The 23,380-nt window shown below is 45.7% G+C and overlaps 1 protein-coding gene across 6 annotated transcripts in view; it reads left to right on the forward strand.

The window, feature by feature from the left end:
* The window catches only part of chchd3a (coiled-coil-helix-coiled-coil-helix domain containing 3a), a 78,133-nt gene that overhangs the window by 39,978 nt on the left and 14,775 nt on the right, over nucleotides 1-23,380 (forward strand). For 4 of the 6 annotated variants that reach the window (XM_029117055.2, XM_029117058.2, XM_029117060.2 and 1 more), the window contains 3 exons: nucleotides 7,410-7,424; nucleotides 9,001-9,084; nucleotides 17,761-17,831. In XM_029117055.2, coding sequence (XP_028972888.2) covers nucleotides 7,410-7,424; nucleotides 9,001-9,084; nucleotides 17,761-17,831 — 170 coding nt within the window. The remainder of the gene's footprint in view (nucleotides 1-7,409; nucleotides 7,425-9,000; nucleotides 9,085-17,760; nucleotides 17,832-23,380) is intronic. The other 2 variants (XM_029117057.2, XM_029117059.2) reach the window with 1 other exon arrangement.

Consider the following 23,380-nt stretch of genomic DNA (forward strand, 5'->3'; position numbering starts at 1 on the left):
AAAGTAAATGCATTATTAGCGCATGCAATCAATTTAATATACGCATTTCATAATTTTTTTTGTTAACGTTTCTTTTTCTGCCTGAGATGTGGTACTGGCACCTTTTTCTGTGTTTGGACCTTGGATGTGCTTGGGTAAAATACACATTGTGGTGCTCATGAGAATTGTCAGTTTTTATTGGCTTCCTACAAATGTATATTTCAAAGACTTCTGCTTTGAATTTCCAATGTATTCCCACAGCCAGCGACTTTGTGTGTGCGTGCGTGCGTGCGTGCGTGTGTGCGTGTGTGCGTGTGTGCGTGTGTGTGTGTAGCCTAACCCAACCCTGTAGCACGTGGCAAATTTACTTTTAAACAAACGGTGGGGTGCTTGGACGCTAGCCATTACCCTCTCCATTACAAGGCTGTGTGTTTGTTAGCGATGTGCGCTAGTGACAAATGCCCCAGCATGTCCAATTGACAACAATTATTTATCTCTCTCAGCACAGAGCAACGGCGTGGGTATCAAATTGCTCTAATAATTGCTGAGAGCTCGATGAGACTTCTTTCGCTGCTCCTTAATTGGCTAGATGTTAGGGGCCCAAAGGTTAGGGAAGTGAGCATGAAGTGAGAAGTCTAATGGGAGAAACTGGCTACTGTTCATCTCTGTGTGTCTCTCACTCTCATGCTCTCACCTTCATGCTCTCACCTTCATGCTCTCACCTTCATGCTCTCACTCATGTGTTTAGTGATCTCCTTCCAGCAACCGACATTAATCTTGCTCACTCCGGCCTTCTTTGTCATCTTTGCTGGTATATCTTTTTTTCCCCTAAATGTTCCCTCTGTTATGTGAACAGTTGGTGTGGCCAATGCTGCTGGTGGGCTACAAGGGGTGTGGAGGATACAGGGTGTACCTGGGTAGTGTTGTGATTGTACGGAGAGGAGGTAGCCTAAGTCTGGTGTGCGGAGTGTCTGACTGAATGGAAAATCACACTACTGTTGAGTAGACGTCAATGAGTGTGGTCCCTTCAGTGGGGGGGCTTTTTGAGGGCTTCGCGATGCATACGTGGCGTGTTCCCGCTCCGCACCCCTCTCCCTCCCCGTTGTCGTGGATGGTTGCCCTTTGTCCCCCCGCCTGGGCCATGGAGGTAACGAACGACTGGGGACTCCACAGACACTGCTGCCCGCTGAACGTGACAGATGACTGGGGTCCCCCGGAGGGTTTCTCCCTGTGAAAGGGAGAGATGAGTGGGAGTTTCTCCCCTTTGAGTAACCGGCAATGCGAACGGGAGATTATCAATCAATTGGCACACCCCTGAAGCGGTTTACCAGGATCCAGATGTTTTGGTTTCGGCGTTGGAGTTTCTGAGTCGGGGAGAAGGCTGGTCTAACATCTTATGTGTCCTTGAATGGAGCTAAATGGATGTGCATATTACATTTGCAATAACATTTTCTTAAATGCTCCGTACTTTTAATATTTATCATTTTGCCGAGCATGAACGGTTCATTGGAATTCCTTAAACTGTTACAACTAGATGTAAATGAATTGAGTCATGTGCCCAAATAGATATTTTAGTGGAATGTTTTTTTTTAAAGAACCTCAGCAGATTGCTTAAAATCCCCCATTAAGGCTGGCTTAGCAGCATGATGTTGACTCCAGCAGCACAGGGGCTATTTCTCTGACCAAGATGCAAGTCTTTGATCTTATTTGCTCTTTGTGCATCAACACCGCTCAAAAAATTAAGGGAACATGTAATCATCACAGTATAACACCAAGTCAGTGAAACTTCAGGGATATCAATCTGTCCAGTTTGGAAGCATAAGCGATTGTGATTCAATGTCACCTGTTTTGGTGCAAATGAAAGTGACAACAGGTGCACTGGAGAGGCAACAGCAAGACAACCCCCAAAAAGGGAAAGGTTTTGCAGGTGGTGGCCACAGACAATTGCTCTCTCCTCATCCTTCCTGGCTGATTCTTCTCTAGTTTTGCTTTTTGCTAGTGCTCTTTGTCACTGCTGGTAGCATGAGGCGGCACCTGCAGCCCATTCAGGTTGCACAGGTAATACAGCTCCTCCAGGATGGCACATCCATATGGGTCAGTGATGGTGTGGGGAAGCATATCCTTTGAGGGTCGCACAGACCTCCACGTTAGCCAACGGTACCCTGACTGCAGTTGGGTACCGAGATGAAATCCTCAAACCCATCGTCAGACCTTACACTGGTGCTGTGGGCCCTGGGCTCCTCCTGGTGCAGGACAATGCCCGGCCTCGTGGCCAGAGTGTGTGGGCAGTTCCTGGGTGACGGAGGCATTGATACCATTGACTGGATCTACTTGAGAACCTCTGGGATCTTGTGTATTGGTGCATCTGACACCGCCAAGTAGCGCCACAGACTGTCCAGGGGCTCATTGATGCCCTGATCCTGGTCTGGGTGGAGATCTGCCGTCTCATCAGGAGCTTGCCCAGACGTTGTCAGTAGTGCATACAGGCAGGTGGGGACTGTAACACACTGCTGAGTCACATTGAGTTGCCGTGATGAAATTCAAGTTGGAACAGCCTGTGATTTCAATTGCTTACTTTGATTTTGGGTGTGAGTTTGAATACAGCCCTGAATCGGTTGGTGATTTTGGCTTTCACTGACCGTTGTTACGTTATTTTGTTCACAATGAACTACACAATGTGCCTTAAAGAGTTTGGTTTTTAATATATTTCGTTAATCGAGAGTTGATGTGTGATTTAAGTGCTCCCTTAATTTTTTTGAGCAGTGTATATCGCTGAATCTGCCTTTAAGTAGTCCTCCGTCAATCCTAATGAACAGTGTTCTCTGTTCAGTCTGATGTAGGGTCGATCATTTTCTTTCCAACACTGATAAGAAGGAGCCCATAAATCATTTCAGAACACTATTGGCAGGATGACTCTGTCACATAGTTTCTATGTCCTGACAGGGGTGTGTGAGTAAGATGTGGTGGGGGTGTTATGGACTGCTCCTGGGAGTCATCAGGAGAATTCTCTACCTTTGATCAATGAGCTAGTAACTAGGGAGGAACAGTTCCTTTTTGGTTTTTAAACACACACACACGTACATATAATGTAATGGAAGGGTCTGACCTTTGACCCCCCAGGGGCGCCCTCATCCATTACTTACTGCCCTAATGCCCTCATGGGAAGGTGTCGGAACAGACCAATGGAGGTGTGTTGCGTGGGGTGGAGGACAAGGGGGTTAAGTTCATTACTCACCATGGTTCTGCGTCTCACTTCAACAACGTGGCCTCTCCTGGGGATGGTCATGTGTGGGGTTAGTAGGGGACAGTTCTAACTGCTACAGCCCCACTCTAGAACACTGCCTCCAGGCTCATTAACAGGGTGCTAGAGCAGCTTTAGTGGGGAGATCTGACGGTCTGGGAGCGCCGGGGCTGATCTCTCTGTAAGGTCCGCTGTTTAACGATCACCCATGAGCTCTAATCGGTTGCTGTAACGCTGCCAGGAACACCCATAATTTTGATGATTCCTTTTAAAGGTGACTTCCGGTAATGGGGGTGGGTGCATGCGTGCGTGCGCGCTGAATGGTGCATGTATCCCTGAGTGTGTATCTCTGTGTGAGTGCTGTGTGTCGGAGAGCAGTTGCTTGCCCTGACAGCTTATGCATACGAGTTTGTTATTTACTCACCGCTCCTCGAATATTCTGCCGTGTTCATCCATATTCCATCGGCATTGACCCACACCAGATACCCTGTCTCTCCGTCTCTCTCGGTCTCTCTTCATCTCTTATCGCGCGCGCACATACACACACACACACACGCGCACATACACACACACACACACACACACTCAGACACACGCCAACCTATGTCCCTCAGCCAATTAACACCAGCGAGTGGTCACCCTGGCCTGACCCAGTCCCTGTTGGAGTGGTCAGGGTGCCGTGCAGTTTGTCACTGGGCCCTGTCAGCGGTTCTGTGATGTATGGGCCCGGCCACGCTGCCCTGCCCTCTGTGGTGTAACGGTCATTCAGAGTGAGGGAGCATTGATTAGTATGTACTGACGGCCCAGATGGACCCAGCAGCAGTGTCTGGGACTGTCAGGTCCTATCAGCAGAGAAAGATGATTCTCAGATAATTGGCTTTAGACCCTCGTTGGTTTTCAGTGTCGGCAGTTTTAACTTTTTTTTTATTCTTTTGAATTGGGCATTAATTGGGTTATTAACATCACTTTAGAGGTAGAACACATGGGCTGGGTGATAGATGGAATCTTTTTGTTCCAAGTGGGCGAAGAGCGAGTGGTGTCTTGTATGAACGCGTCCTTTATTTCAGTTTGAATGTAGTGTTCTTTATACGCGGAACGGTCATCAAAGCGATGTGTTCAATAGATATGGACTAATTGTAACTGAACAGAGTAGGTTAAATTTTAATTCCCCTGAGTATTAATATTGAACATTATTAAAAGCTAGCAGTGACCTAAAGATGCTTTTGTTCGTTTAAATTTTTTGGGGGGTTTAAGTTATCAGTAGGTTTCCTGGGAGACCTCTGGTGTTTGTAGCTCTTATTGTTAATCATTTGCTGAAGTTATGAATCTGTTTATGAAATAGGATACAGCCCGTAATGCAGGGGAGGGCAAACCTTTGCTGGCTCGGGGGCCATGTCAGGATTTGGAAATTAAATTGAGGCCCACATTTTATTTTGTAATTTGTTCATTGTAAATGATCTGCAGCCCAGGAAAGGGCAATCATTTATACCGTTGGTGAGTTGTCCATGTCTAAATAATGTAGGCTGTAAGAATGGACTGCTGAGGTTTTAATTCTTTTAAACTTTCCCTTAAATCTATTGTATTGTCTACTGCGGGCCAGATAGAATGGCCTTGAGGTCCGGATTTGGCCCACGGTCCTCAGTATGGCCACCCGGGCTGTAGTGTGTGGTCATGATGATGTGGTGTCCCCCAGTGCTCTGAACTATCTCAATGCAGCGCCAGTTATTTTTCTTCTCCCTCTTTACCTTCCTCTAGAAGTATTTAGGGAGAGAGAGAACAAGAGGGCGAGAGACAGTGAGAGTTTGGGAGAAGGTCAGCGACTTGGGCTTCCTGACGCAGCACGTTGTGCCCATGCCCCACACACACACACACACACACACACGCGCGCACACACACTTTCTTTTGTGTTTTTCGCCCTCTCCCACGGCAGCCACACTGCAGTGCTAATATAGAAAACATGGCAGCTTTGTAACTTTTCACCAGTGACTAATTGATATTCAGTGAGACGCTCGCCTCCCTGGACCATACATTTAATCCGACCCAAGGACCTGGGCGGTCTATCCAGCCAGATGCAGGGCCTCAGCTGGGACGCTAGGAGAGGTTTTCTTGTCTAATTTTTCATTTTTGTGTCAGCTATTTTCTTGAGCAGATCAGTTCTAAAAAGATCTAAAGATGTAATTACTCAAAACTGTGAAGTGGAAAGAATTGCAGAACTATGCTGTAGACTAGAAGTGCCTACCTCTTTCTCTACCTCAATTTTTCTTTACCTCTTTATTGCTCTCTCACTCTATCTCTCACTCTGTCTATCTCTCGTTCTACCTCTCTTTGTCTCACTCTGTGTCTCTGTGTCTTTCGCTATCTCTCTACTTCTGTCTCTATCTCTCTACCTCCCTCTGTCTCTCTTTCTCTCTCTCTCTCTCTGTGTCTTTCTCTCTCTCTCTATCTATGTATTTCTCTCTGTCAGCCTGTAATGGTAAATCATTTTTATTGTCTTCCCTTTTCATTCTCCTTCCTCCCTCTTTCAAGTTCACTTCAGTTTTCTTTCTAGACTCCACTCTCTGTTTCCTGTCTTTCCCTGTCTCCACCCTTCGGCCTCTTCATTAGGGGAACAAAAGTAGATCGTGGTTGTGGAGGTCTGTCCCATTGTTCAGGCTTTAGAACGATTAGATTATCTTTAGGGCCAATGAATAGGGTAAATCATAGGGAAATAATCCTGACAGCGTGCTGTGTGTGTGTGTGTGTGTGTGTGTGTGTGTGTGTGTGTGTGTGTGGGTGTTTTGATGCCTGAATTAGGATTTACACACTCCTGCACTCTAAATAGAAAGTGTTCACAACCGCTAGCAACACACAAACAGAAAGGCCTTTCTTTACCCGCTCTGTGAGTACAGCTGCTCTGTGAGTACAGCTGCTCTGTGAGTACAGCTGCTCTGTGAGTACAGCTGCTTTGTGAGTGTGAGTTTGGGATCAGTGTGAGTATTGTGGTGTCTGAGCTGGCATTTGTTTGTGTGTTGTTGGTTTTCTTTTTTTTCTGTCAGAGCAGAAGTATTTTCTTATTGACTGTTGGATGAAACGGGTTGTCAGACACATTACAACACAATCCGGATGGCACAATTCTTCCTGCACACCTCTTTTCATTTCAAGCTTGATTGCTGTACAGATTGGTGGACAGACAGGTAACTGTGTTTTATATAAAAAGTTACGTGTTTTGGATAGATTGCTAACAGTGTTTTGGATAGACAGGTCGCAGTGGTTTGGATAGATAGCTAACAGTGTTTATATGCAATTGAACGCCAACTATTACCTCACAACTGGGTTCCCCAATGAACGGTTACGGTGAGAGAGATTTCAATATACCAGATACATTTTTTTGTCGTTGTTCAACATGGGGCCCGCCTCAGGGGTTCATTACTCATTCATTACTGGGAGTGAATGGTACCATCACAGAGATGTTGCCGTCAATGTAAAACATTTGTAGGAATTGAAACTAAAACTTGCACAATAACTTTTGTGAAGCCGAACATGAACGTTTCCTTCCCTGGCCAGCCTAGACAGAGTTTCTACTGTTGTCATTGGACAATACCCCGAGTTATGGCAGGGTTTTTACTAGGTATGCAACAAGAAGAGTGTTCTTGTCTGACACTGATAGCCAATATTCATAAACCACAATTGGCCGATACAGATTTGTAATTTCTGTTAGCATGGTAACCGAGACGACAGCGGTTGTGTGCCTCTGTCCGCCGCCACTCGCTGGCTGTCTGGAATCTGACTTTTCTGTAGTAAGGGGATGTTTTTCAGTTGCGGTTTAAAGACAAACTAAGCCAGCCTTTCAAGGTTCTCAATGCCAAGGTGATTTTCACAAGATACTGGGCAAATTTAAAGCAACCGGCTGCATTCCGGGTTTCTGTCGTTCTCTGTAGACAATATCCAGGGTTGGGGAATCGGTAGCTAGCATTTCAATGTGTTTTTCTCTGAGATTGTGTGTGTTGTGTTTGTTGCGTGTGTGAGTGAGAGAGAGAGAGTGAGTAAATATTAGGGTGTGCGCTCAAGCATAGACTGGCACAGTGGCCAGTCATTCCCATCATTTTAATACTAAACCCCTTGTAAGGTCATTTTCAAGAGGTTCACCATTGATTCAGCGTTCTCTCTCTCTCTCTCGCTCTCTCTCTGTCTGAATACTTCCTATCTTCAGGAGAATACATGGAAGGTAAGTCTGGATCAGGGAGCTTCCTTAAGATCTTCATTACTTTAGACTTGAGAAAGCCCATTTCTGTCTGTTATTGAAGCCTTATTCTCTAAGAAGTTCCTCTCATCGTGTTTCATATAATCATATTCCCTACTCTGCATTATTCTTTATGGGATTCTACACCCTTGAGCTCTACTGCTGTTGTGTAAGGGAGAATTAACAGCACAGACTGCAAATGTTTTGGTTTTAAGTGCATACCAGTGCCCTACAAGGCTGTTTGACCCTTCATGACCTTCTGCACAGCAATTCCTTTTAACTAGAAAATACAGAGAGCTGGATCAAAGAAAAGTTTATTCAAAAAGGCGCTGTCTGCTTTTTCCATACAACTTTGACATTCTAGTTTTATGTCGTAGAAACGCAGAAAGAAGAATTATCGCGCCGAGTTATCACACCCAAAAGGTCACATTTGGGAGCAGAACATTGCTTCCCATCACATTTGCCACCTTAACTTAAAATGGACTTCTATTTCATAGCTTTCTACACTGTCCCCCTCGCTTTCTACACTGACAGCCAAGTGTAAAGCCTTTTCTTTTGCTGACAGTTAAGTGTATAGGGTTTTGTGTAGGGTGTAAGGTTGATTTCCTAGGAGCTGATAGTCGCCTGTGTCCCAAATGGCGCCTTATTGGCTTTTACGGTGCACTTCTTTTGTCTGGGTCCCGAGGGGATAGGTTACCATTGGGGACGCCCAGTCTATTATCATTGGGGGAGATCAGCTGGAGTCAGACGGCGTTTATTGAAGGTCACTGTAGGAAAGAGCAGCACTGATAGCACAGGGTCATAAATAAAGAGAGTGCAGGCCTTCCTTTGTGCCCCTATTCTGATTTTATCCCTTGTCACACTGTAGCGTGACTACACACACTCTCACTCACAGACACACACACAGATGTCCTTGGAATTGATTGTCAGGGCGGTGGGTTTCTTTTGGCATCTCCCATCATCATCATCCCATTGTCTGGGCCCTCCTCCACGTCCCTAGTCTGGGCCCTCCTCCACGTCCCTAGTCTGGGCCCTCCTCCACGTCCCTAGTCTGGGCCCTCCTCCACGTCCCTAGTATGGGCCTTCCTCCACGTCCCTAGTCTGGGCCTTCCTCCACGTCCCTAGTCTGGGCCCTCCTCCACGTCCCTAGTCTGGGCCCTCCTCCACGTCCCAAGTCTGGGCCCTCCTCCACGTCCCTAGTCTGGGCCCTGCTCCACGTCCCTAGTCTGGGCCCTGCTCCACGTCCCTAGTCTGGGCCCTCCTCCACGTCCCTAGTCTGGGCCCTGCTCCACGTCCCTAGTCTGGGCCCTCGTCCACGTCCCTAGTCTGGGCCCTCCTCCACGTCCCTAGTCTGGGCCCTCCTCCACGTCCCTAGTCACTCATGGTTTTGTTAGTAGTACGTGTGTTGTTTTCCATGTTCTGTATCTCCTTGGAACTGGTTTCTTTAGAGTTTAGTGACATCTTCTGTGTTCTGGGGTAATAGTGGACTGAAAGCTATAGTAATGCAATTGTCTGTCTCTGTGTCTGTCTCTGTGTCTGTCTGTCTCACTCATATGTATAGGCCAAGCAGTTGGAGCTCAGAGACCAGGAGCTGAAGAAACAGGAAGCCTTCTACAGGGAGCAGGTGGCTAGACTGGAGGACAGGGTAAGGAAACACAATAAATCAGCAGGACACATGTTCCATTTGTCCAGTTTACTTTAGTATTGGTACTGTTATTTATTTTTAAGTTAAGAGACAGTCACTTTAAAATTCGTTATTATATGGTTTTCTATTGAATCGGGAGTATTTAGACTGGCTTCCATCCTACTAAGAACTTTGTTGAACTCCAGTTGACCTTTTTTGTCCTGAGTTTTCATAGACTGATAATAAACTCTAAGACTAAAATGTATATTACAATGAACGTCTTTTGTTTCCCAGCATCATTTGTCTGTTGCCAGACACACACTTCCCTCCACACGGCGTCTGCCACCACATTTTCTCTGCGGCTCTGAGTCCTCCTCTCCCTGTCCTCTCTCCTCCTCTCCCTGTCCCTTTCTCTCTCTCCTCTGTCCTTTCTCCTCCTCTATTTCAATCTCTACCCCCGCCTGCCCCGTCTCTCTCTCCCCCTTACCTCCTTCTCCCCTCTTTTTCTCGTTTTTCTCTCCCATCTCCTCTCTTCCCTCTATCTTATTTGCCCCCCCCCCCCCCCCACCAGCCCTACCCCCCCCCCCTTTTTTTTTTCTCTGCACCATAAACCCCCACTGTGTTTAGTCAGACTGAAGACAAAGGGAAACATCCTAAAACTTCCTCTCCACTGCTGTCCATCTGGCCTGGGTTTTTGTCCTCAAAGTGAAACTGTCATGCTGCTCACAGTGTGGTCCCCCCGACCCTCCCACCACCACCAGATCAGATCCTACACACACACATACCCAGTTTGCATTGCGGCCCCTACAGACACACCAGCCTGCTGCTCCCAGTCAGACCCGTGACCTACGTAGTGTTCCAGAGGTCAAAGACGTGGTTTAGTGTGCTAACACTGACACCCTCACGCTGAGTCCCGGGGGCGTCTTCATCAGAATGGGAAGGGGGGAGTCTTCATTGAGATGGGAGAGATGGGGTCGTACACTTGGCCTTGCATACATTTGTCCTCTAAAGTTGTATCTGACAATGGTCTTCACACTGTTCTCAGTAGGGTTGGTGTCTTAGGGATGGATTAGGGGGCAGACTTGTTTTTCCTTTTGACAACATCACATGAGCTCTGTTATTGGACCGTGTGTGTGCTTTCCTTAACAAAATGGAGAAATACAGGACTTTTCCCCAACAGGTTCGTAAAACTTCTGTGCGGTGCCAACACGCACGCACACGCACGCACGCACACGCACACACACGCGCGTGCGCGCGCCCACACACACACACACACACACACACACACGTGTCTTAGTCGGGTAAGAACGGTCTAATACCAAAACATTCTTTCCTTCCTGCCATTAGTCACAGTGCCCCGGGGGTAACCTGGCTGTAGTCACAGTGCCCCGGGGGTAACCTAACGGTAGTCACAGTGCCCCGGGGGTAACCTGGCGGTAGTCACAGTGCCCCGGGGGTAACCTGGCGGTAGTCACAGTGCCCCGGGGGTAACCTGGCGGTAGTCACAGTGCCCCGGGGGTAACCTGGCGGTAGTCACAGTGCCCCGGGGGTAACCTGGCGGTAGCCACAGTGCCCCGGGGGTAACCTGGCGGTAGCCACAGTGCCCCGGGGGTAACCTGGCGGTAGCCACAGTGCCCCGGGGGTAACCTGGCGGTAGTCACAGGGAGAACAAGTATTTGATAGATTCCATCTCTCAGAGTTGACGAGTACCTATGATAAAAATGACAGACCTCTACATGCTTGGTAAGTAGGAAAACCAGAAAAATCGGCAGTGTATCAAATACTTGTTCTCCCCAATGTATAACTGTATCCCCTCACCCAGAGAAAACACTAGCAACACAATACCGACCCAGTCCTATGAAGAGGCATGATTCATGTAGGAAATAGGATTAAACTGGGATTTAGGCCAACCTGATACTCCAAGGTGATTGGTTGAGACCATAGGACTAATGTTGTTTGGATTGACTGTTAGAGTAATGAATGGCTGCCATGCCAAAGAAGCTACAATGCTGACGGCACTGAAGACGAAAGCGCCGGGGAGTAGAGGCGATGACAGGTCCTGGTCCTGAGAGACAGTGGCCCGGTGAGCCGTCAGTGCCGGGCCGCCAGCGGCAGCAGGGGCGATTGTGATCATAGGACTGACCCGGGCCCAGTTCCATTGTGTCACCGTGTATTGACATGGCGGGAGATCAGTCGGGGCCGGTCGTCCATCAGCTATACGGCCCCGGCTCGATATCCCCACGCTGTGACAACAAATCACCTTCACACATCACGAGCGGGAGAGGGGAGCGGGAGGGGCTGACGGAGCACCGGAGCCTGGTGAAGGGGAGGACAGACTTGTGGTAATGGCTGCGGCAGAGTCGAGGGAATGGTTTGACACACGTGGGAAGGTCTAATGTGTTAGACGCCATATGGTTGCCAGGCATTATTATGAAGCTGTGAGTGGGAGGAAACGGGTTGAGGAGGATGACTCTCAGCCAGGCGGCTGAGGAGCAAGACATAGATGGAGGATGAGGAGGTGAGGAAGGTCACCTTTAATCACAGGTGATGTTTAAATGACTCTAATCAGCCCCTGCTGACAGTATAGGAGTAGTGACTCCACATGTTTGGGAACATGTTTTATCCTGTGTGTTGCTCCTGGATCAGGTCCTGGTGACAGTATGGTTAACATTTCAGACTCACTTCTCTTTCCATTTCTCCTTCCCATTTGTCCTTTCCTATGTCTTTATACCTACATATTTTGTCTCTTTCATCTTCACCTTTTCACCCACTCTCTCAATTAGTCTTTTAATCTATCCTCTCTCTCTATCCTTCCCTCTTTATCTTTCTCCTGCTCCCTCGCTCTCTCTCTCCCCTTCTCTCTCTCTCTCTCTCTCTCTCTCTCTCTCTCTTGCTTTCTCTCTGTTTCTCTGTCTCTCGTATTCTTCCCACATAGCCTTTAACCTTCTTCTTTTCTCATTCACGCGCTCCCTCCTTTTACTTCTTTTCCTTTCTTATACCCTCACTGTAAGCAACTCTCACACGCACGCCAAGGGGAGATGGGGAAAATAAAAGTCTGATATATATTACACGTCTCTTCCAATCCAACCCGGCCATTCATCAGAGGGTTCCTAGTGACAGGCCCTCACCAGAGCCTGGACAGCTCAGCGCACCATAGGCTGTGCTCATTGGCCACAACGGCCAAATTGCCTCTGAAAACAATATATAGATATATTTATTACATTTTCACTCAATACCTGCTGCAAAACAATCTCATATTTAACAATCTGCGCGCTGTGCATTTTTCTCCCTGATGCTTTTTTTTATTCCCTCTTTCCCCGTTTTTTTTTTTTTCTTCAGTTTTGTTTGTGTCAACGACACAACTCTTGTTCACGCTTCTTTCTTCTCTGTCCAACTCTTTCTCACTGTTTTATTTCTCTTCATTTTCATCTCTTGTACTCTCTCTACACCATCTCTATGGAAGAAATTGGATTTTCCTCTCTACCTCACTCCCGTGGGGCGACAATCATGGTTACAATTGCTGCCACACAGTCCTTCAAGCAAAGTTAGACTCCCATGTGAAAGGAAAAGATATAGAGATGGAACGTTTATCCCAGTAATGGCTCCTATTCTCACCACTCCCTGATCGATATACTTTTCTAACTGGAAGTAGAAGTATCTGTAGTCGTGACATGACAACGGTGTCTTTACTTTTCAACGATGCCTACACTTCCCGTGATTGACTTTCTGCTTTAAAATGTACAATAAGTAACGTCGACACAACCCCAGCAAGAATGGAGCAAACCTGCGTGGTATGTTTATTGCTTGTTTCATCTGTGACTGTGTGGTTTAGTCCTCGGTAACTACTTCTCTGTAACCTGCTACTTTCCAAACCCAAATGCTGATGTCCCCATTCGTTTAAAGCGGTCACCCACTGCCAGAAACACAAGCCATTAAACTTCCGTCAATTTCGTGAAAGCCTATGTTCCATCATTGGAAATCATATGTATTCCCCATATAGTATCAGACACTCACATCCCAAAACTAGTACATTATGGAAGCAGGAAATGTGTTGGTCCTGTCCCATTCTTTCAGTTCTTCACGTGTTCAGAGACTTCTGTGAGTGAAGCACATCCATATGACTGTCTAACATGGACTTTGGTCTCTGTTCCTGTCCCGACCACCTGTCAAATCAGACTGGAAGCTGTTGTGGAAATCACTAAATGGGAAAGGCACAGAGAGTGTAGATTATTCAAGATTTGCAAACCGGGAGCAGTTAACAACACACTCGGCAGAGTCTGTTCAAAAAGCTCTCTGTAGAAGGTTGAGCTCAGGCCTGTATACATTCAGTACAGCCCACTGTGTTCCCCTCCTATGCATGGTTAGTCTACATGTCTCACCAGCTTCTCTGTGAACTTTGGCTTAGAAAGATAACAAGATGTTTACAGCCCTTGACACGTTCTGGAAACACTATATCTATCTGTTGTAGGCATATCCTGTACAAGTGAGCAGAGCCGAAACACATAATGGCCTTACTAAAAGACTGGATGATATTTAGAATAAGTAATATGATATTATTGTACTATAGAATAATAAAATGTCTACCACAAAGCCCCGCCCCCGTCATAAATCACCAAATTGACAGAATATATCCTACATTAACTACTTACATGGACTTTGGTCTCTGCTTCTGTTGCTATTGCTTGACATTATGTTTAAAGGATGTCTTCTATCTGCTGGAAGCCTGTCTAACTATTTGTCCCTGTCTGTAATAATATGTATACTGTGGTGGTAATTCCATCGAACAAAACTCTTAAAAGAGTAAGTACAGAGACAAGATAGAGAGACGCATCAAACGCTTACAGAATAATCATCTGAAGAGTCTCTAACTTAATACATGACAATCATCAGTACTTACAGGGGATAAAGGGGTGTGGTAAGATGCTGCCATCTGTCTTGTGTCACATAGGTTTTACACAAAGGGAGGGCTGTCCCCCCACCTTATCCTTCCTGCCATAATGTTTACTGGTGTGTTTAACTAAACAGGCCAACTGACCTTACTTCCCCCCAAGGACCACATTCCTAAGGAACGAAGGACTGATACCCTTCTTGGTCTAGGCAGAGGAACAGATGGCCAGACTACCTAATGATGCTCTGATACTATACAGACGACCACACAATCAAAATAAATAGTTAGATACCAGGCAATAGAAAAGCAGACATCTCAAATGCACCTCAGTTCAAAATGTCCATAACAATACGTTCTTTTATTTTGCTCCCTGCACACTTCTAATAAACTTGCATGAGACAACCTCTGCTCTTAGGTGGGTTTGTCAGTACAGCCACTGTTTCTAAACCGGTGTTTTTAAAGTGAATCGCCAACTTCTCAGTGTTCGTCCGTCACCAGGACGGTGACTAGTGGTCAGTTTCGTCACCTCAGTACCTCCTGCCTCCCCGGCCACGGTGGAGGGATTCAGTCAGCAGGTCCAACTTTGTTCTCACCTGCTTCAAGGCAGGTTGCGGGCTTTGATGTGACGCCACTTCCTCTCGTCTTTTCTTCAGGGCCCACACACAGTGACCAGCTCAGCCAAACACACCCTGGCCCCCATGCCTCCTTCCCACGCGACAGATAATGGGCAGAGGCCATTACCACAGCTCTATTTGTTTTACTCATTTAATGTGGCGGAGGAGAGGTCTTTTTAATTCGAGGCGCCGGTTCATTTCTCTCCCTGTTCTCTATCTTCTCCATATCACTGAGTGCATATGCCATAATGACTTCATTTATCTAAGACACCCACCCCCCACCAGCCTTTTTAAATTACAAAAAATGTTATTCACCCACAGATGAGGTAAACGTCTCGCGAGGATGTAAATAGGATAGAAAAGAGTGATTGTAGTCTGGGATAACTCTGGGAAGTCTGTTCTGTTGCCCAGAAGGAAAGATAAACGCTCGGGGAAGATGACAAGCAGGGCATTCTCAACTAGACTCCGGTTAATATTTAAGGGAAACTGCTCTGTATGGTGTGACGCTAATCATACCTAATTTGTTCAGAATCACAACAGAGGTATTTTTCTCCCGAAATAGCAGTGTTTTTTGGGACTCCTGAAGTGATTCACCCAAATCAACATAGGGCAGTGTGTTTCTCTAATCCGCGTTGATGCAGGCCCTCTGCTCTCCTCCAAATCAGTTTAGTGGACGGCAGGGGGAAATCACAGTCTGAGCCCCTCTCGTTAATCACGCACAACAGCCTCACAAATTGCATTCTGCTCTGTCTCGCACTCCGTCTCCTTGCACGGGCGCTACAAATGTCTGTGTGTGCACGTCTGCATTCATATTTGAATATGTGCGTGCGTGCGGGCACATAGGTGCATGCCTCTGTTTACGTGCGTGTGTATTCCCATGCGCATTTAGGGGTTTGTATTTCTGTGCACATTTAATGGAGTGTGTGTGTGTGTGTGTGTGTGTGTATGTGTATGTGATTGTGTGTGTCCTCCAATCACTGTCCCATGTGGCCTTTTGTGCTCCCTGGCGGATTAGGATGCTGATTAGTGGCAGGCGCTGCCAATTATCCAGGTATTATTAGTTTTCACTTAGTATTCCGCACAGAGACACACACAACATCATGGCCACCACTGTCACAGACACACTTAATGACACATCACGCAACACGTCAGACACACACACTGTCAAGCCCTGGTTACATCTTAGTTGTAACGCAGCCCACACCGGTCTGTAGTCCTGACACCAGTCTGGTCTTACGCATCGTGAAGGTCTGACACCTTTTGATGGCCGAAACCTTTACTGTAAAGGTTTTCTTTTAATCTCATCGTAGGAACAAGTTGTTACAGTTAATTGTGTCGTTGGTAAATAAATATATGAGGCATGTTATTACAGTTAATTAAGTTGTTAATATATGAGGCATGTGGAGCAATATTTGTTAATCTAACACATTCTTTGCTCTTCTTAATTTCATATTTAAAGCAATGTAATTGATGTACAGTACCTGTTAACGGTGGTTAATTAGCTAGGTAATAATAACATGAGCGCAGAAACTCCCATGTCAGCATCATGTCTGTCCTTGTCATCTCTAAGCAGAAAACATGAGTATTGATCCCCACATGTTCCCCTGTTCATTTATATTGACCCAATAAAAATAATGATAAATGGCTCCTCCACTTATATTATAGTGAATGTTGATTGGAAAGGGTGTAAATTAAATGAACTGATGGGACAAGGGATCAGTGAATGATGAAATCGTCCCCTACACAATGATCCAAGGAAGATCGCCTAGTATTCAGAGCACTTAACCAGTTATCGAAAAAAATTTGGTTCAAATCCCAGAATTGAAAACAAGGAAACTATTTTCTGTATGTGTATGTGGCTCTGGAATAAAGCCCCTGCTAAATGACTCGTTTATTTGTCATTTAGCTTTCACCTTCCAAACATTGCATTTAGCATTTGCGGAGGCTAAACCGACACGCTATAACCGACAAAACGAACCAATCCTGCTTCTTTTTCATATCATGTCCCTAAAACATTTGACCATGGATGTAACTGTTGTATTACATTTTATCTGTGTTGTGGATACATTTGACTTACTGACCGATGCCTTTCGTCATGACTTTTATTCTTCTCTTTTTCAACATTTAATAGAAAACCATCCCTGGTGCAAGGCCCGGTTTGACTCACTGGATGCTCGTTATCTCAGGCTCTTGTTTTAGTAAATCAAAATGTTGTTACGTTTCAGTGTTTTGATAATCTATTATGTCATCTATACGCTTGTGAAGATTGTCTGTCATAATTGATGAGACAGCAAGTCTATTGATTTAGATGAATCGGGTTTTCATGTTTTGTGTGTACTCCGGGAAGAGGTCCTTGGTTCTTCGGCAAATGTTACGTGTTAGGTGATGCTATGGCTGTTTCTGGTTTTTGGCGTGTCTGCACGTGGGCGCATGGGTTGTTTGGGGATGGCTCGGGTTGGACTGGTTTAATAATCTAGTTTGTGATGAGGTCCCGGTCAACCATAGTATCAGCCGTCCCTCTAGTGAGCCCTAACAATAGAAGGTATAGTAAAGTGCGCAACCTTAATTACATCTTAAATACATTGTGATTTACGGCTTCAAATGTGGTCAGATAACAGGTCCGCCATGGTTACCTCTCCACCTTTTATGTTGAACCCTAACACTATTGGTGCTGGTGTGGACGGAGGTTTATTCCTCTTGAATAGTTAGCATATAAATGTTAACAGACTCATAAGAGAAATGAACATTTACTATTCTATGCAAAAGCGGGATGGAGTTAGTGCTATTGATTTTATACACTGTACAAGAAGATATTAGATGTTTTTCATATTTCTGCTTTTGCAAATTTGTAATACAATGTTTTTGCTGAAAAACATGTTGTTGACACTGACGCTGACTGAACCGAACGCATGTTTGGTAGACCACAATGGACCGTAACTAACCCTTTGATATTGTCCACATTAGAAAGGCTTGACAAAATGTAAAAAGCAATTTGGAAATGAATTAAGTTGGGGAGAGAGACAAGGGGTACCAACCTCCGCGTCAATGTTTCCTCACGCCCTGATGAGGGCATCGTCCTGGGCCCTGGGGGACGTGAATACATTGCCTCATCTGTTTTATGTGAGAGGCCTAATCTGATTCTGACATGGCATTTATTTCTTTGTTTTTCTCCTTTCTCCCTTTTCTTCTCCCCAGAGTGCTCAGTTCTACAAGGTCACCACCGAGAACTACCAAAAGGCTGCTGATGAAGTCAATGCTAAATTCAAGTAAGTTCACCTCACATGCCATTTCTTCCCCATCCCCCAATATGTTGATTCACTGTAGAATGTTTAATTGTCCTGGTCAGGTTTGGCTTGTAAGAAGTTTTGACTTCTTTATGTAGTGATCTCCAAGGTTACTGTCTAATGGGTGGAAAAAAAATAGAACATATTTACTTTTCTGGTACTTCTGTAAACCTGTAACACTAGGGTGATGTTCGTTAAAGCGTACTATCAAGAAACAATTTGCAACAGAAAATGACTTGAGTATGCAGTCCCTTCCTGTCTTCCGTTTCGTAGCAAACAAACTAAACCATTCAGTACCCACTAACCCTATCAGTCCATTTGAGAGTTGTCCTGTTAGCCACATGCTAACCCATGCAATCAATCCACCCCAGATTAGCCTGGTCCATTAGCTCATGTTGATGATACGGATTACTGATAGCTACAGATGAAATGGATCACTCTCTGGTGCTCCCAGATGGGGGAACAGCTACAGTACAATGGTTGTGTGTCTGTGTGTGTGTGTGTGTGTGTGTGTGTGTGTGTGTGTCAGAATTTCGAAAAATGTGGTGTCGGACATTTGATGAGCAGCATTTTAATTCATCGGACGTTTAAGAAATTAAACGGTCATCCGTATTCATTGTGTTCACAACCCTTTAGGGAGTCCACCAACGGTGCGCTGAATGACAAAACTCACAATTAGATCAGGAGAATATTAATTAGCCTGTGAAGTTAAAATAAAAGACTGATGTTCCTACCCCAGATACTGTATGGTGCCTTTGCTTTCTCAGTTATTTAAACTGTCCCAGAACGGCGTGCGACGGCGTTGTACTTTGAGCGCATTTTCCTCCCTGTCCTGCGTTTTTAAATCTTAGTCTTTCTCTGGTGGTTGTCTTGCAAAAAGTTGATTGATTGGCTGCCTCATCTTCAATAGACCTTGTCGTCTGCAGTTCGCCAATGATAGTTATTGAACAACCCTCTGACTCAAGCAATAATATCTTTTTATTTTTTTAGAGTGACTTGTTCATTCTAGTCATTCGTTTGACCCCCCTGGCCGCAATCAATTCTACAGCGCTCTACACAACCTTGTCTCACTGCACCTGCTGACGTGCTCACACCATCAACTGTCACCAGCGTGATGTATAAACTGACCGTCGGTTTTCTTATGGTGCATCAACTCTTGTTTTGTTTAAGGATGTCGTTTCTCAGGCGTGTTATGCTTAACTGGGCAGTATCGTTTTTATTTTTTATCGTGCCATTGGTGGGAATTTAACCTATGCTGCTGCAGTGCACGTGCACTGGAGGCAGTGGTTTAGTCCGTTGGACAGCTATCCTGTGCAGTTTTAAGCTTCACCGGTTGAAACCACCGACGTCCTATTGCGTAAGACAAGTAGGGTTTTGGAACAGCATTATCCAAATGGTCCCCTGTATATGTCAGCCTGTCCGTGCAGTTCACAGAGCTGCTATTAAACATAATGTCCATGTAACTAAAGAACATGGCAACTGCAGTCCATCTCTGCTCCACAGCCCCTAATAACAAGCCATTAGGCTCCATAGTAATGTAGCAAAGTGGATGGCGAGCCCACAGGAGGGGCGAACTAGGGCCCACGGTCCGGGGCTCTGTCTGGAGAGGGGGCGCTAATCGCGTTAGCCTGTCATTATCCGGCGCTAACGCCGGGATCATTGTCTCCCTGCGAAATGCTAGAAACTGATTAGCCATCCACTGGGGCTAGCGTTAGCTAAGGGGGAGAGCGGGGGCTGAGGCTTCCCAAATCGCATTAAGGATATGCACTGCTGGAATATCATTAGAGCGACACGAATCGCTAACTGCCAACACGAGACTGGCGCAGGGGATCACGTGACTGGAAGTCTCAGCGGCGAGCACCCTGATTGGTTGATTTGATTACAGAAGGTGCATTACCAGGGCTGTGATTGGATTAGAGGGGCTGGGGAGGGAGTCTGTAAGTGCGCATGGGGTTTAATGAAATGGCGGGATGGTCTGGTGTTACAGAGGAGAGATGGGGAATCAAGTTTCACTGGGTGTGTTTGGTGCCATCCGGGTGTATATGTTAGTTAGTGTGTTCGCAACCAGTTGGTATTGCGTTTGTGTGTGGGTGTGGATGGGTGCATTATCTGTATTAGTGTGAAAAGACCTCGTTTAGTATTGTACTGCGCGGCCTACAGAGGTCTCCATTAGTTCTCCCTATGGATATTATTGCCTCTGTATTCCGATATGACAGAGAGCGAATGAACGTGTGAGATAAGATGGTATCTGGGGTTCAGTGGAATAATAACACCAGATATTTAGTCTCTGAGCCGTTTGATTTCCTGAAAGTTGAAACTGCCCTGGAGATAAAATGGGAAAGAGTGGGAATATACATAATTCATCAAATTAACATGGGTTTGATATGATAATCGGCCTTATGAAGTTAGAGAATGTCTTTCTGCCCAACGTCTTAATTTCCTTGCTGGTCCCACAGACTTTATTAATAGAGTGTTTGATAACATTTGGATCTGCTGCTAAAACGGTAGTACAGTATTTCCCTATAAACTTGAAGGGCACCCTTTTAAAAAAAAGAAATTTGGCATACAGTCAGCCGTTTCTCGGATGGTGTTTTGGGGGTCGAGGTGTCCGCGTGCGATCTGCGCGTGCTGTGTTACTACGTGTGCTTTACGTATGCGTGTGGTGCAGCTGTGCCATGTAGTTCCTGCAATATTCCCAGCAGAGGCTTTGGCTTTGATGGAGTTCTCCCAACCGGAACACTGCTGCATCGGTGTGACCTCGTTACACACACACACCTCTTTCTGAAAGTGTTTCCCGGTTTTCCTCGCCCTTCTTTTCCCTGGTTTCCATACATCTTTCCAGAGGTCCTGACACACACTGTCACACAGCATCAGAATTCATGTTAGCGGCCTTCACCTAAACTAAACACAATCTCTGAAAACACACACTGTTGTGTATTTCAATCCTTGTGGGGACCAGAAGACAAAGACTTAATGTTCCAGAAACTTAACCCCAATAACCTAACATTTATACCTAAATTTAACCTAGCCCTGATGCCTAAACCTGAAGAATAAAGTCACCTAAATTCTTAGGTTAATAGGCTTATTTGTAAGTTTGCCCTGAATTGCCTTGGGGACTTACATAAGGTTCTAATGTATCACTATCCTTGTCAGGTTCTCTGGTCCTAATTCCATTATTTTTAAGCAGAACACCCACACACACACACACACACACACACCAAACAACAAAATGCACACACAGCCTTGTATGTTTTTATATGACTACACCCTATAGGCCAGTTTCTCCTGTCTTAGCTGTTCTGTATGCTTTCTATATAACGACTTTTAAATTCTGCTTATCCGAATCACGTTTGTTAGGTACTTTGACATATACTCTGAGTTCTAGGCCAGAGCCAGAGAAAGGAATCTGTTCAGTGGATATAAAAGGTCTTGGCTCTGGCTGGGCCATTCCAAAATGTTTATCTTCTTCTGGTGAAGCAATGCTTTTGTGGATTTGGATGTGAGCTTTGGGTCGTTGTCATGCTGAACATTGAACTTCCTCTTCATCTTTCTAACGGACGCCTGAAGGTTTTGTGCCAAAATTGCCTGGTATTTGGAACTGTTCATAATTCCCTCCACCCTGACTAAGGCCCTGGTTCCAGCTGTAGAAAAACAGCCCCAACGCATGAAGCAGCCACCACTATGCTTCTCTGTGAGTATGGTGTTCTTTGGGTGATGTACAGTGTTGTTTTTGCGCCAAACATACCTTTTGGAATTATGGCCAAAACGTTCAACCTTGGTTTCATCAGACCATGACACATTTTCCGACGTGCTTTTGGGGGGACTTGATGTTTGTTTTTGCAAACTTCAGCCGGGCTTGGATGTTTTTCTTTGTAAGAAAAGGCTTCCGTCTTGTCACCCTACCCCATGGCCCATTCATATGAAGAATACGGGAGATTGTTGTCACATGTAGCACACAGCCAGTACTTGCCAGACATTCCTGCAGTTCCTTTAATGTTGCTGTAGGCCTTTTGGAAGCCTCCCTGACCAGTTTTCTTATCATCTTTTCATAAATTTTAGAGGGGCGTCCAGTTCTTGGTAATGTCTCTGTTGTGCCATATTTTCTCCACTTGATGATGACTGTCTTCACTTTGTTCCATGGTATTTTGGAAATTCTTTTGTACTCTTCTCCTGACTGATATCTTTCAACAATGAGATCCCTCTGATGCTTTGGAGTGTAGTGACTTCTATTTAACATGAGTTTGAATGTGATTGGTTAATTCTGAACACAGCCAAATCCCCAGTCATAAGAGGGTGTGCACACTCACGCAACCAGGATATTTTAAGGTATATATTTTTCATTTTTCCCCCTCAAAGATTTGTTTGTTTTTCAATTGAATTTACATTATAGGTCACATTAAAAGTGGAAAAGGTTCTAATATGATGTATCTTTGTCTCATTCTTTTACATCACGAGAACCTGGCATTTTAACAGGGGTGTGTAGACTTTAATATCCACTGTATGTGGGGGTACATGCACAGGTGCACACGTGTTTGTGAGTAACGTCTTTTCAGGTGCGACAGTGGGCTTCAGCCTCACAAGGCAGCCTGCCAGGGCTGGAGGGAATGATTGATGTGAGATTATGCTGCTGCTGGAGAAAGAAATAAAACCAGAGAGGAAAGACGGATGGAAGCGGAGTAAACGGTGGGGGGGGGGTGGAGATTTGGTCTTATGCCACCCCTCAGTGGTGACCTTTGCTAGGGCTTTGGGGTGCTTTGTTTAAGCTCCCTCTGCTTTTTGTTTGTCATGGGTCCCTGGGGAGTATGGCCCGGGTCTGGACATTGATTCACCAAGAGGACGCAAATGAAGGAAGTGACGGCATCTACTAATTCTGAGAGATAGGGTTGATTCATCCCAGCTACTCTCTCTCTCTGCCTGTCTGTTTCTTTCTCTCTCTGCCTGTCTGTTTCTTTCTCTCTCTGCCTGTCTGTTTCTTTCTCTCTCTGCCTGTCTGTTTCTTTCTCTCTCTGCCTGTCTGTTTCTTTCTCTCTGCCTGTCTGTTTCTTTCACTCTGCCTGTCTGTTTCTTTCACTCTGCCTGTCTGTTTCTTTCACTCTGCCTGTCTGTTTCTTTCACTCTGCCTGTCTGTTTCTTTCACTCTGCCTGTCTGTTTCTTTCACTCTGCCTGTCTGTTTCTTTCACTCTGCCTGTCTGTCTCTGTCTGTCTCTGTCTGTCTCTGTCTGTCTCTGTCTGCCTGTCTGTCTCTGTCTGCCTGTCTGTTTTTTTTCACTCTGCCTGTCTGTTTCTTTCACTCTGCCTGTCTGTCTCTTTCACTCTGCCTGTCTGTCTCTTTCACTCTGCCTGTCTGTCTCTTTCACTCTGCCTGTCTGTCTCTTTCACTCTGCCTGTCTGTCTCCCTCAGTCTCTCACTGCCTGCCTGTCTTTCTCTCTGCGTCTCTCTGTCTCTCTCTGCGTCTCTCTGCGTCTCTCTGTCTCTCTCTGTCTCTCTCTGCGTCTCTCTCTGCGTCTCTCTCTGCGTCTCTCTCTGCGT

The sequence above is a fragment of the Esox lucius genome, chromosome 23 (assembly GCF_011004845.1).
Source record: "Esox lucius isolate fEsoLuc1 chromosome 23, fEsoLuc1.pri, whole genome shotgun sequence".
Taxonomy (NCBI): domain Eukaryota; kingdom Metazoa; phylum Chordata; class Actinopteri; order Esociformes; family Esocidae; genus Esox; species Esox lucius.